Source organism: Pygoscelis adeliae, unplaced genomic scaffold (assembly GCF_000699105.1).
Source record: "Pygoscelis adeliae isolate BGI_AS28 unplaced genomic scaffold, ASM69910v1 Scaffold16, whole genome shotgun sequence".
NCBI lineage: Eukaryota > Metazoa > Chordata > Aves > Sphenisciformes > Spheniscidae > Pygoscelis > Pygoscelis adeliae.
In genome coordinates, this window is record NW_008825162.1 from 4987865 (window position 1) to 5002328 (window position 14464).

General features: G+C 43.2%; 1 protein-coding gene across 1 annotated transcript in view; it reads left to right on the forward strand.

The window, feature by feature from the left end:
* POLR3A (polymerase (RNA) III (DNA directed) polypeptide A, 155kDa) overlaps positions 1 to 2318 on the forward strand; it is a 38173-nt gene extending 35855 nt beyond the window's left edge. Inside the window, exon 31 of the mRNA XM_009328737.1 lies at positions 1955 to 2318. Coding sequence (XP_009327012.1) covers positions 1955 to 2103 — 149 coding nt within the window. The 3' untranslated portion in view covers positions 2104 to 2318. The remainder of the gene's footprint in view (positions 1 to 1954) is intronic.
* Positions 2319 to 14464: the final 12146 nt, after the last annotated feature.

A 14464-nucleotide genomic window follows, 5' to 3' on the forward strand; every position in this document is an offset into this window, starting at 1 on the left:
AAATCAGTGCTTCTCCTGAACGTGTGGGTGTAGTTTTAGACCATGTGGCCTTTGAATCCCTTTTGTCTTGTAAGATGCTTTTTCCCCCCCGAGAAAATGGGGAACAGCTGATTCCTGCTTCACCTACGGAAAGACAAGCATTTTCTTTTGCGAATTGCCGATGCCACCTTTCAGTGGGCAGAGTGGGTTGCAAACTAGGGCAGAGGAGTACATCCAGTTCCAGCCGCATCCGCTGGATGCTGGAAGCAGGATCAGCGGGAAGTGCTACTGTCTGCAAGCCGCTGGTTAGAGATACAGTCAGCTTGCCTTGCTGTCCCCTTCCCAGAGAGTAGCCAACAGCACTCTTCGTTTCTAACTTAAGAGTGGGAACTGAGAGCTACAGATCACTGCCGTGACGTTCATTTATGAGGAGGTGGTCTGGACGGGAAGCGTCAAAAATAAACTCTGCAATAAGAGCAGTATGACTGGCTTCATCTCTACCTAGCTTCTTCCAGCTGAAAGGGAGAGCAGCAGTTCGTGGCTGCCAGCCAGATGCCTAGATCTGCAATAGATTGTAACCGGTAGCGTTACAAGGCGTTGCACTGGAGGAGTCTTGGATGGTCATTAGAGCAGAGCGTGCTGTCCTGGCAGCTTTTCTGCCATCAACAACATCATTATCTTCACCCGTCCGATACGATTTTCATTGGCCTCCATTAGCCTGAGCAGATACATAACATACACTTGGTTGTTACAGCGGCATGTTCTGTCCAAACAGTGCCTGCTCTGCATGACTGCTGTCAGATCCTGCAAACTATTACTCTGTCCATGAGGCAAAAGGGAGGCGGGGTGGACGGGCTTCTGGTACATACATGGAAGTATTGCAAGGGAAGAAGGACTCCCAAAATCTACATGCAGTTTCCATGGTTCAGTGGTTGGCTCAGGTTGAAAGGTCGTTGTGCAAAACCCAGGTAAAGTTTTATTCTGCTAGGTGTTAGAAAAGTATTTCCTTTATCCATTGTAACCTGCCTGCGGTAGGGGCTGTACAAAGTAGTGGGCCTAAATATACAGTAACTCCTAAGCATTCTGTTTTGCACAAGATTTTTAAGTGCATAATGTTGGAAAATACGTAGTATAAATGCAGCAACGGTCTGAGAGCAAAAATACAGACTCTTCATTCACATACTTTTAAATTACCAATCAAACCTTGCCAGAATTTTAAGCAAACTGATTTTCAACTTTGTGCATTCAAAGGTACAGCTTTTTATTGTTTTTTCTTAAACATTTATCTGAAGGACAATATTCCTATACTCCTGAGAACGTGCGAAAGTGTCATTTGGATCGTAACAGTACACAGAGGAAAAAAACCACCGGTATCTGATAGCTTGTTTTTCATGTGGAACGCTCTTTGGAAAAGTGGTATACGTCAGTAGATCTGGAATATAAATGTGTCAGGACGCTGCTGTGAAAATGTTACAGCTATCAAAAATAGTTGGGACAGACTTTCTAAATTCAAAACGAGCACTTTGAATGGTGAAAATGCAAAAAGCTAAAGTAGTGGTATGCCTCTTCCACTGGGAAGTTGCAGGGGTTTCAAGGGAACTTGGCCAGATTTGACTGAAGTCGTAGCACCCAGTCAGAGAATGAACATGAAGTAACTTTGCCTTCATCTTCCGCTGTTGGCACTGGGTGGAATGTGTCTCCTCCAAAAACAAACCTTCTGAAGCTGTTTCATCGCTACAGAAGGTGTTTAGGTTAGGCTGAATGTTCCCTGTCTAGAATTTAAATAAGACAGACTAGGTAACATACTGATCTGATGATCATACCATTTAACTTCTTCCAGTGAAGACACCTGGGTCTTTACATGTGAGGTTCAAAGAGGTTTGACAGGCAACGCATACAGAATGGGCAAATGAAAACAGTCTTGTAAATCTGTACTCTGCAGATGTTCAACATGTTTGTTTGTTTTTTTTCCTAGGTGTTTCTGAGTGCATCATCATGGGAATTCCGATGAATATTGGAACGGGACTTTTTAAACTCTTGCACAAAGCGGACAAAGAATCAACCCCTCCTAGGAGGCCTCTGATATTTGATAATAGTGAATTTCATATTCCCATTGTTACATAGCACTTGGACATAATACAAGACAGCAAAACAAGAAATAGCAAGAAAACATCATTTAAATTAAGAAATGTATATTGTCAGTTCTGTGTGTCTCTAACTGAATTAGTAAGTGAAACACTATCAAAAGAATTGCCTGTTTACCGCCTGTTGTTAGTGCAGACCCTGAAAGGAGAAGCTTCTCTGCACCAGAGAGTGGAAATAAATTTAAAGTGGATTTCAGCTGAGAAAATTTTCTTTTTCGTGTGCTAGAATTAGATCTTTGTGTTAATGTTAACGGGTGGAAGTTGTTACTAACTCAGTGTTAGACACGTGTATTCAGATTTGATTAAAAAACCCCCAAAACTGCAAGAGAGTCCTGTGAGCTTGCACGGAGCGCCTTTGGAAATGGCCTTTCAACAGGAGCTGCAGGCGTCAATCCATAGCCGTTAAGAACAGAGGCTTCAGAAAGCTGGAGCTGAGTCTCTGATTAATTCACACAGAGTTACGCTTCAAGAGTGCCGTTGAAAGTGTTTGAAATATTTGCTCTTTGCTTGTGGTTTTTTAGTTGTTTTGTTTTTTTTTTAATCCCAAATTATCCAGTAAATGGTTTTCCTCCCCAGGATTCTGCTTTGGGACGTACCTGCAAGAAGCTGCAGCTTGTAAAGCTGCTACTAAATTCTGAGAAGACTTAGAATGTTATAAGAACATTATGAATTATAAATAGCTTTTCATATTATAGCAGCTGTTAAACTGCTGGAATCTGTAATTTACAGCAGTCACAGTTTTGGGAAAGCTTCGTAATTGAGCGGGATCATCTGAACAACCTAGTTTTATTTTAATATATGGAGTAGAAATAGAAAGGGAAGCTGTTTTCATGCATTGCGATGAAATAATTTGAAAATATTTTAATCTTTAACCCACTGGAGCAGTTCTCAGAATGAATATAGATTTTAAATTATTTCCGTGTAGTATGTTTAAATTTACTGTGGTGCTATGGAGGGAAAGTATCTTAGTGTTTTCTTGTCAGCAGCGTTTGGATATTCCGTGTGCTCATAACACGGGCCAAGGTTGGAGAGAAACAGAGAGAGAGGGAGAGAAAAGCTGCAGTTGTGCACTCATGAAGTCAAAGCGGGCTGCTGAATGAATGATCTAGCACTTGAAAGCGAATGGCTTTGCGCTGCAGTTTGTCTTCATGTAGCGACCAAAAGAGAAGTGTAAGGCTACATTTGGAGAATGGGAGTCTGTTGTTTTAAGTCCTGAGGTGCCACTGTGTTTGTTTTTTAAATCATCCTCCATGCAGGGAAGACCTGAAGTGAAATTCAACATTCTCAATTTATTTTGTATTTTCAGTGTGATACTAAGTTATACTTCTGCCTGGATTTTGGCAGGGTGAAGATTGAGAATGTAATCCATTTAGTATCTGCTCTAAAAGCCATATATATTTTGCTATCTCCCTTTTAACAATAGAAATTTCAGGATAAATTAAAATTTTCTTTGTGATCTCAGTGAGATTGCCACTTACCGATTTGTCTGTATAGAAGTCTAGCTCTGTTTCTTTTTGAAGATGTAAGTATAGGACGGGTTGGGGCCAAAGGGGGAGAAAGCCCATAAACCTTTCCTGTGGAGAAGTACTTCATTTTATCCTGGGAAATTCTACTGAAAGTGCTTGGTATTTTTGTGAATAAAGATTCTTCTGAAGGTGTAAATGGGTGGAGTTTGTATTGGAATGAGTAGCCACCTCTTTTTTTTCTTTTTCTTTTTTTTTTCCTGTAAATACAGTGAAATGCGGCTATTTAAATGGTGGTTTTACTCTCGTATGCGTTAAAAGTATTCAGTAAATTACGTGTTATCATTGCCTGTAATAGGACAATAAAAAGAGGCAGAGGTCAAGAAAATGTAAACCTCGCGTTTGTTTATCGATGCCTTATATTTCTGCATAATTAATTTCTGGATCACCTAACCTCCATCTCCCTCATTTGCTTAGTTATTAAGACGGTTGAGAATTATTGAGCTTAAATCTCAGGTTATTTACAACCTAAATGAACACGTAATATAAAACCTATCTTGCTTAAAAGTAAATATAAACACGTCTTGCCCTCCGAGCAGGCTACGCGTTTCGTAAGTATTTCAGCCAAAAATAGATTGTTTACAAGAGCGCTCTGAGTTAGTAATTACTGTTTGGGCTTGCTGTGCCGTCAGTAAACAAATTAGCTGTTGGATTTCACTCATAAGCAGCTTTTTTTAAGGGTCGGGTTTAATGCTCAAAGAAATGGAACTTTGGGATATTCCTTAAAAATTACATTTTTATTAATTTTCTTTAGTGCAGGTTTCCTTTTTCAAAAATAAACGCTATTTTGCACGTTTTCCTCTATTTTCTAATTAATGTGCTAGTTGAAATAAAATACGAAGTTAAATGTACATTTTCAAGAAATAATTTCGTTTCTGAAAAATTACCAGGTACCAGTGGACGCCCTGGAACAGACCATCCCAGCCAGCCAACAGGTCGTTGCCTGGAAAAGCACCACCACTCCAGTTACGCCGCCTCGGAACGGTTTGTGCACTTATTACAGTAAAACCGCTCGTGCAGCTAGTGCTGAAATCTCCAGCCGTTAGGTTACGGGAACAATTAGGTACTTCCATTCCAATTTGATCACCAGACGCCCTCGACCTTTTAAACGTCGGCCGGCTCCTGTAGAACCACGGGCATTGAGCTTCGAACGGCCGGGCTGCTGAAGAACCCCGAGGACGAGCCGCGTAGCCAGCGGTGCCGCAGGCGGGCGGCAAGGCCAGCTGCGAGCGGGCGGCCTGAGACGGGAACCCCGACTCCTGTCGGTACTGCGGACGGCGTATTTTTAAGAAAGCGAGAATTGGCTACCAAAATTCGTTAACTTAGTTACGAATAACCATATCCCGATTTCTAATTTTCGACGTATTTTTCATCCGTTTTAAAACAAATGTAAACTTTTCCTTAATTGTCGGGCTTAGAAGCTCCTCGATAAGTCATGATTTATAAACTGATCCTTGATTATTTTTTTTTTCCTCAGTGAGGTCTACTGAAAAAATACTACTTCACTGTGTGACTTGCACTAAAACTTGAAAACAGTTTTCTGTCTTAATCGTAAGTAAATGGCAAAGCAGATAGACTGTTCATTTGTGTTCTTCCAAGATTAGTAGTTCTGGATTCTGTGTGTAGTGGGTCATAAAACCCCTTCCATCTCCACTTTTTCTTTGTGTCTAACAATAGGAGTAGCTGAATAATTACTTCTAAAAATACTTCTGTGGATACGTGGAGATGGGGGGAGCTTCTGTACGGCCCTCTTTGCCCTACAAAGGAACAAATGAAACCCCACCTTTGGTCCCTCTGATCGGAACACGGGAGATGGCCTGCTAGCCTGGTGACGGCTCCCATGGAGAAGCCCAGAGGCCTGGCGATAGGTAGAAGGCTGCCCGAACTGCTGAAGCGCACGGTGGGTAGGAAGGGACCGGCCGAGCTCGGCGGCGAGGGCAGCGCCTTTTCAGCGATGGGAACAGAGCGGAACACGAGGAGAAGCGTAAGTGAAGGGGGGAGAGGAGAACGAAGAAATCCAACGGAGAAGCAAAGCAAAGCTCCGCTTCCCGAGGCTGTTGCAGGCGGGTTAGGTGTTCGCTGTGAAAGAAATTTCGTGAAACAAAAGGTTTCTGTGACATTCGGTAGGGATGGCAAGGTGCAGCTGAGAACACTGGGGACATGTCCGGGGGCCGCTGCCGTTTGCTGCGGGGCCGGGCAGGGCTGCCCCGCTGGGGTGTGCGGCTTCAGCCGGAGTGCTTCGGCAAGCCTGTGGGGTGTTCTACAACGTATGCAGCCTACGTGATCTTGACAGAAGACTAGACACAGACCTGACAGGATTATGATTTTTACAGATGAGGTTTTACGCTAATTAGCAATCTGTGACTGCTTAACCTATATCCTTTGAAAAATTGCTGTTCTCTCCCCGTCGTATTTGTATTTGATGGGAAGAGTAGTTAAGGTGGAGGAAGCACGCAGGCAAAAATTGTAGATAAAATTAATTAGAAAACCAAAAAGCAGAGAGCAAATCTTTTTTTTTGAGAAGGCACTTCATAAAAAAAAAAAATAATAAAGTACTTTCTTAGTGTGTTTATCAGGAAACTACTTTACACATCTCTTATCTGCAGAGAGATAAGAAAACGGAAGCATGTGCTATATAGGTTTCCTGTTGTGAATATGGGAAGCTGGGATTAAATCTAGGACTGTGCTGCTTTGGCCCATAACTTGAAGACGTTTAGTACGGAGGGCTATTCCTTTTTTTGCTTTAGCTATGCTTCGAAAAAAAGGAAAGCAAATGAATGCCGTATTTTACAAATTAACTGCAAGTAGGATAAAATTTGGTTCCTTCAGGACAAGTACTCCTTGATGTCTGACCACTGGTCACTGTTTCCGTATAAGCCGAAGGAACCGCTGCAACAGGTAGTTCCTCAGTTTTGTTTCGCCGTGCTTGCAGACAGGGATGTCTTTAGAAACCCACTGCAAACAGGATAAAGATTTTCATGGTATCTGCCTATTTGCCTAAATTCTTCTGTGAATGTAACTGATGAATGTTGTCTCTTCAAAACGGTTAGCTAAAGCTATGCATTCAGACCTCGAAAAGTCTGTCAGTATTTAAATATGTGGAAAAAACATGAGAAAATAAGAAAAACTGGCCTGTGTTTTTTATATTGTCTAAGAACAGGAAAACTAAAAGGGATCAAACTAGAAAATGTGTTAATGTTTTAATGCACAAATACTTGGCAGGTTATTTGGATGTGATTACAGTATTGGTATAAATGCACGGCAAATTTATCTCGAGGAATAAATACCAAAATCTCTCAGGACAATCTGAAAGACTGAAATAAAACAAACCAGCCCTACTACTCTTCTATGTCAGTGCTTGTGGAAATGAATTAAGGTTTCCTGTAACTGATAAAATTAAAAATTTTCAAGCATTCCTTCTAATGGAATTAGATCATATCATCGTCTTCCACTAGAGAGCAGCGTTTTGTTTTGGGAAAAGAGGGGTTTGGGTAGCAATTCTCTGTTTTTCTATTAAAAATGGTGTTTGCAATATCAGAGCTGAAATACACCCATGAGAAGGAAGGTTACCTGTTAAAATCATATACGTGAGGAAGGAGATTAAGGGAATTCATTTTCCTAAGAAGGAGAAAAGAGAGTCCAGACATGCTTTTTCACGAATTAGGAAGGACCTGCTTATCTTCTGCCCCCTCTGGCTTAAAAAAAAAACAAAAAAAAGCCATCCAAACCAAAAAAGTAGCGCTTACGTAGAAGGCTGGGGTCATTCCCAAGGGAACATAGCGAGTGGCTCCTGGCAAGCGGGAGAACAGCCTGTCTGTACTGTGAAAGGGGACGTGTCTCCTGTCGCAGCGTTTTCCATGCGGCAGTGATTGTGACAATCTGCGTTCGTTCTCTACGGCGAGAACTCAAATATAGCTCCAAGAGCTTCTCTGAAGCACGCAGTTCTGGCAGCTCGCTGGGTAGCATCTCGCATTCTTCAGCTGCTGCAGAACCCCACAGCGGGGCTGTATGAAAAACGCTTGAAGGCGATGCCGAGAGATGCAAGAGACCAATGTTTAGGGCTGAAGGTAGTATGAAACAGGTGGTCTTCGCAGTGTGCAGGCAGCTGAAAACAGCAAGATTTATGAAAGATGACTTCCACTTCACTGTCTGAAAGCTACAGGGATGCCTGTAGCTTTGTTAGTTCCTATCGTACGTGTAACTCAGTTCACAGTCGTCTTTTGAGCGAGAACTTAGTATTGACTGGCTGCGTTTGGGGATTCTGTTGGCCGTGAGCCGCTTTGAACACAGCGTTGTCTTAACCACCGCAGTTTCTTCTAGTTACACGTAAAGCCACTGTGTGCATCAGGTGGTAAAAGGTGTTTCTGAAGCCAAAGAGTCCGTCTTGTGGGTCCGAGCCTGCGAGACCAGGACATGTTGCATGTTCCTTTCGGAAGCAATGACGGTAGGTGTGACCGACCTTGCGCGGGAACGTGGTGGTTTCTGCAGGTGTTGAGGATAGAGGGAAGAAAGCTGAAAGGAGGGGGAATGCAAAGATAAGCAAGGGGATATGGAAGCAGAGTAGACTGGAACTTCCTATCTGTTTGGGGGAGGAAACAGAAAGGTGCCAGCTGGGTAAAGTGACAGACAGATATTCGTAATCTCTACAAGGAGTCCCAGGGAAGCGATGGAAATAGCTGGAAAAAGGATGCGTGTTCCTGAGAACCAAGATCCCGTCACTTGTACTGGAGGGTACTGTCACTGGCTGTGACAGCTGATTGCATTCGTTCGTTAGATGACTATTCATAATGAGTAATAACTGAATTATTTCCTTCAGTTATCATATCTGTTTGGTTATAATGCTCTTTCAAGCAACTGTACACAACTACAGCTCCGTAACTACAGTGATATGTTAGAGTTAAGTGTAAAAAGTGCTGTGCATGTTGGGTTCTGGTACAGTCCACGTGGAAGATCCCATCTGTAATTGGGGGGCAAATGGAATCTGTCTTTCAGCGTTGCTACCTGCGGTTAGATCGGAAGCATTCCTCCTTGTTTGAGGAGTCGTTAATAGTATGTGAAGTCCTGCTACTGGGCCAAGATACAGAAATTACTTCAATTAAATTCCTAGTGGTGTGCGTCTCCCACTAGAAGAGAGGCTACAACATCTATGAAGATCGGGTGGATAATTCACTAACGTTTGAAAAGGAAAGCTATTGTATATAGATTTTGTTGTAGTTGTTGTTGTTAAAAAAAAAAAGACTCTTTGCAATGAGCGTCTGCCATCGCAGTGCTATGATCTTGCTGATTTCAAAGCCGGATAGCGCTGAGGAGTTTCAGTCCGTGGATAGAAGAGGACATGCAGGTGCCTCTGTGCCTGTGGCTTTTGGGGTCTACAGAAAGCTGGGGTACCCCGCCGGATTTCAGACCAAGTTCCTTCCTCCTCCACGGTGGCTATGTTTTGTCAGTTGGAGACATTGTTGGCCAGAAATGAAGCTGTTACGAAAGGAGCAAGTATCTGGATTATTAACCACAGGCATTTTATTCTCCTTTTTGTGAAAGTGGGTGTTGGTTGGCTGATCTTTCAATACGTATGGCAATTTTATCTGCATGCAACCCTTCTAAATGTTACATTCTGCAGGTTTTTAAAAGCAAAATAAAGAAAATTAATTGCCAAGAAATGCAAAAGCAATAGTGAGACTGTGCCGGTAAACTTCAGGAGTCCCAGAAAATGCCAGAATTAGGTGCGAGACTTAGAAATTATTTGACTTATTATTCAGGGTTTTGTTGCTTTCTGAGAAGAATCGGTTAGCAGCGTGGTGTGATTCATCCCTCTTCGTAATCCTGTGGTGCTATTTTCTCTTCTGTTACTTCAGACAGGAGTTGGTTCTTAAAGTCCCCGTTTCTACGGGACGAAGTCCTTCAGCCTGAGCAATACGCAGTCACAGATGGGGGCTTCTTTGACTCAGGCCGAATCTCTCCGTTTACTCGGTGAACTGCTGACTGTCTTTGGAGCGACGAGGATGGCCTTGGCCATACCGTGGTGCGGGCTTGAAGCGCCAGCGGTGATACCGCGTGACTCGTTGTTGGAGGGCACAGCGGGCAGGGGATCTCTCTCACGCACACGCTGGAAGGAGGGACGCGCCTCGCTCCTTACGCTACCCTGACCCCCGCACTTTTCCAATGCGGTGATGCTAAAATGTTGGCTGTATCTGTAGGTACCTTGACAAGCCCACACACGACAACTCACTCCCTTTCCCATATGCCAGTCTTGCAGATTTTCAGCTCGTGGAGATATTTTCCGGTTACATCAGAGGCTTCCTTTAAACTTCCATTTTTGAGAAGCTATTTAGTTCCTCTGACTCACGCCACCGCTGTGCATTTCCTAGTTCCCCTTCACATTTCTTTCTTTCTCCTTGTCCTTGCTTCTCACACAGATTCCTCCCTTCTGGGCCCGTAGTGACTGTCACTGCTGGTGACACCGCTCCCCCGCAGCCGTGCTGTGTCAACCGTACCGTGCCACTGGCTGGCTTCAGCTCAGCCATGCAAGGTTACTGGGAACCTTTGCCCGGAGGGTAATTAAACCACTCGAGGAAAAAACGTCTCCTCAGCACATCTGGATGTGGAAATTTACTGCCGTCAAAATCACAATTACGGTCAAGTAACTTTTGGAAAAAATGACCTTATTACGTAAGGGAATGTATTTGTACCCTAAACTGCAATGAAAAGGCATCCCTGCTTCACGTGGCTCTTTGTCAGCACTGAAAACTGTATTCGGCTCTTTAATTCTCCACTTGGCTTTTCTCTTTGGCCCGCTTCTGGTCCTTCCCGCTTACCCGACACCAATGTTGTTTCCCTTGCTTGTGTTTGTATGTATTCTGTTGAGAAGAAAAATAAGGAGAAGGGATGATCAGCGCAGCAGCTTGGTAGGTAGTTGGCAGGTGTAGAATCAGTTAACCGTTGCTGCCGCACACTTGTATGACCTGGGGAAATCTTTAGGCTCCCTGTACTTGAGATTCAGTCTGTGACAGCCTGTGAAACGGCAATAGTCCCTCCTTAGCAGCGTGGTTGTGAGAGGAGACGATAGAATCATCGAGGTGAGTGAAGGGACTGCGCTTGTGAAAACTTACACGCCATACAGAAGACAGTAAATGGCATGTACTTGAAAACCTCCTAGGTTTTCATTGCCAGGATGTGTGGATTAAACAACGCGATTAGCATCTGCTGCGTATAGTTCTTTTTTATTCTTTCATCTTCCAAAGAAAGCGGAAAAAGGATAGAAGTTGCTGCTCTTGAAGTCAGCTGCACGACAGACACTGACTAAAAAAAAAAAAGGAGAGGCAAGGCAGTGCAGCTCTTTGCTGCCATTAATATTCTTGGAGGGGGAGGGTGGCAGCTCTGAAGATGAGTTAAGGGAAAAAAATTCTAAGAGTACAAATAGCCCATGGTAAAAAGGATGGTATTTGGCTTGCCTTGCTGCTGAAGTGTATTTATCCTTCATGGAATATCCCTAGCAGACTTGGAGACTTTTTATTTCAGTATTCTTTTGCACAGTATTTTTATGACCAAACTGGGGCTTAATCCAAGTCCCCTGGAAACCAATTAGAGAACTCTAACTCGGCAGAACTGGATGAGCTTTGATATATGCATTACATTAAATATTTCTATCCATCAGACTCCCACCAGTTAATGCATCTTTATGAGTTTCAAACAGTTGCATAACACTTCTCTAAACATCATTGCTGCAGACTTGATCCAGAAAGAATCATTTCGACCTAAATCCTTTTTAAGGCTTCCATGCTGCTCAGGACTTCGTCTCAGACGTTTCTGCTGATTCTGGGCCATGCTGTGTATGTTCTTTTCCGTTTAGTATCGAGGTGGGGATTTGCCGTTTTGTTTTGGGAGGAGTTTGTTTGTTTGTTGTTCAATTCTGACAAATCCTGGCGTTTGTAATAGTTTAAGTTCTAAATTACTTTTATGGCATTTTTCTTTAAAAAATACTAGTCAACTTGAACTGTTGAGTGTTTAGTTTTTACCTTTGTGTTATGAGGGGGGAAAAATACAGATGTGTTGAAGATTCGTAGCTCAGTTTAAACTGGATAACCAAACCTTGTGGAAGCTGGTAATGCAGCTGCCGCTGTGCCAAGCTGAGACATTATTTCATTCTGGAAGTCTCTGATGGCTTTCCCATCCCTGCCAAGGCATGTAGACTGGCGCAGAGACTGTACTCCTCTTGCCTTCTAAATTAGAGAGTAACTTAGGAGTTACTTCATTTCACGTTAGTTACTGTTTTCAGAACTGATTTTAGTGAAGTCCAGTATTTTTGTCATGTTAAACGCTCCTCAGTCTTCGGTTGCATCTTGGCCCATAGCCTGCTTTGCCTGAGCAAAGTGACTAGCAAGTTGTACAAGGGTTTCTCTTTGACTTTAATCCCAGTCTTGTGTTTACCTCCTACAAAAATCATTTCCCCCTCCCGCCCAAGGAATATCCTGCAATGGTAACAGTAAAAATTTCTTCTCAAACCAGAAGCACATGGAATTTATGCAGTATTTATGTAAACAGAAATCAATGTATCGCTGTCAAATAGCAGTTAAAGTCTTAGCTACGGGTCCGACGCACAGGATCTGCTTGAAGACCAGCATATTTTTCAACCTCCTGGCCATCTACGTTTGTCTGGGTTTCGCAAAGACTTGTAAAACTGTACACAATTAATGAAAGTACACTAGAAATGCTTCTCCTACATCATAAAACAGATGGATTCAGAATGCTAGAGCATTTCATTATGAAGCAATAATAATCCCCTCCAGCTGGATGCTCCCCACAATCCTGCTCATCTGTTTCCACGCATGATAAGCTTTTGGAGTCCAACCAGATCCGAGTGTTGGTCTGTTCTCATATGCAGATCTGCTGGGTACCGTTTTTTTTCAGGAGCTGCGGGACTGGCCCTTCAGGCGTGTGTGAAGAGAGGTGTTGCACGGTATCTAGAGAAACGCAGAGAACCACGGCTGCACGCATACCTGTCTCCGTTTCCGCGGGGAGCTCTTTGGGCTTGGACTGGAGATATCTGGACTGCCCTGGAGCTTCTGTTTGGCATCGGGAGCCTTTTCCTTCCAGTCCAGCTATCCCACAATTAAAGCACTGCCCCGCGCTCACCGGCTGTGAAAGTGTGCATTTTTGTGTGTCTCGGGCAGTGTTTCCTGTGGCTCTGCAAGCATTCTGCCCCTAAGTCTTTCTAAAGCTCTGCTTTGTCATTTCTGCCTGCTAGGCATAATGAGATGGTTTTTTGCTCTTTCTATACCCATCGGGCTAGTGTCTGACAGGAATGATATTCTATCAGAACAACTTCCCTTTCTCTCTGGCTGCATGTTTTTTAACATACTACGTTTTCTAATGGTAGAATAAAATGTGTCTATTTTGGTAGATAATGAGCAAGGCATCTGAACCAAAACCCTTTAAAATCGATGGGAGTATCACCATTATCTGCCAAGAGTCTTGGATTAATCCCTAGGTCCTTTCATTGACTTGGAGCCCCTCAAAAACTTAGCTCGGAACGGAGGCGTATTCAACTCTTAAACCCTTGCACGTCAGTGAGCAGGGGAACTACTTGCTATTAAAAGTACATGTGCTATTCTTAGCAGATCTGAGGCTCCAAATATGAAATGGAACATAAGAAAATACCTTTCCTTCTTCAAGAGCCTTTAGCTTCAAATCCAGTTTGAAAACGCTCATTGCTGACAGAAAAACAATGAAGACGGTGAAACTGTGCTGAGGCTTACTCTGGAGTCCTTACTATTACCTCCTGCAAATCCGGTTTGGGTTTTCTTCTTACGAATTCCCAGCTTGTGCATGGCTTGTTTGTCGAAGTTACCCAGGGACGCTTAGGGCACCCATTTGCTTTTATCTCTCCATTAGCGCTAAAAGAAGTAAAAGCAAATGATCGGTATAAATAGCCTCTCTTGGCTTGACTTGAAAACTGACCTAGAAACTAAACCAATAACAAACTGCAAGCAACAGCTTTTAAAGGGGCTGTTTAACATCTGCTCGCCTATAGAAGTTAACCACATCACAAGTCAGCCTAGTCTCCCAAAGAAAACTAAATCGCCCCCCAGTTCTGTTCTAAACAGGGGGGCACTTGGGATGTGCATGCGGGGAGGGTGCCTTCCCTAGGAAAGCTGAAATTCTTACAGCCCCGTAGGATCGCCACCGATGTGCCTCTGTAGTACTGCTGGTTTTCTTTTGCTGCCTGTTTTTGGAAGCAGTTGTCCGAGAAACAGAAGTGATAGTGTGTATTCACAGCTCCAGGAGGAGCCAGTTTACCTACCCTGTTCTTCTTCCCCCCAAACAAACAAACAAACACCCTTCCTGCCAGGTATTCTGCCCCAGAGGAAGGCCTTTTCTCCCTCTTTTAACAGGCAAATCTTCAGCTGCTTAAGTAAAACAATTTTTTTTTTTTAATTTGCTTTTTCAACAGCCCTGGGGAATTTAAAACCTTCAGCAGACAGGGTGGGTTTTTTTGCTGTAGAAGCTGACTGAAATAACTGTCTGATCTTCTTAATTTTTTAATTTGATACCAGTTCAGCCCCTGCCTAGAGTGGGAATGGGCCAAAATAATTACTATCTGAAAACCGCCTAGTGCAGCGCAAGATGAAATGACTGATAGGTTTTAAGGCCACAGGGAAAAAAAAAAAAAGCAATGTAATCCTCTGGTCTGCTTTCCTGCATGCTGTATGTCACAGGAGCTCACTTAAGAAAGAGCTAAACCATTTCCTGGAGTTCACGGTCACACATTTTTAGGAAGACAAATGATCCTTGTGCTTCTGTGAGAGTCCGACAGCAGTTCCC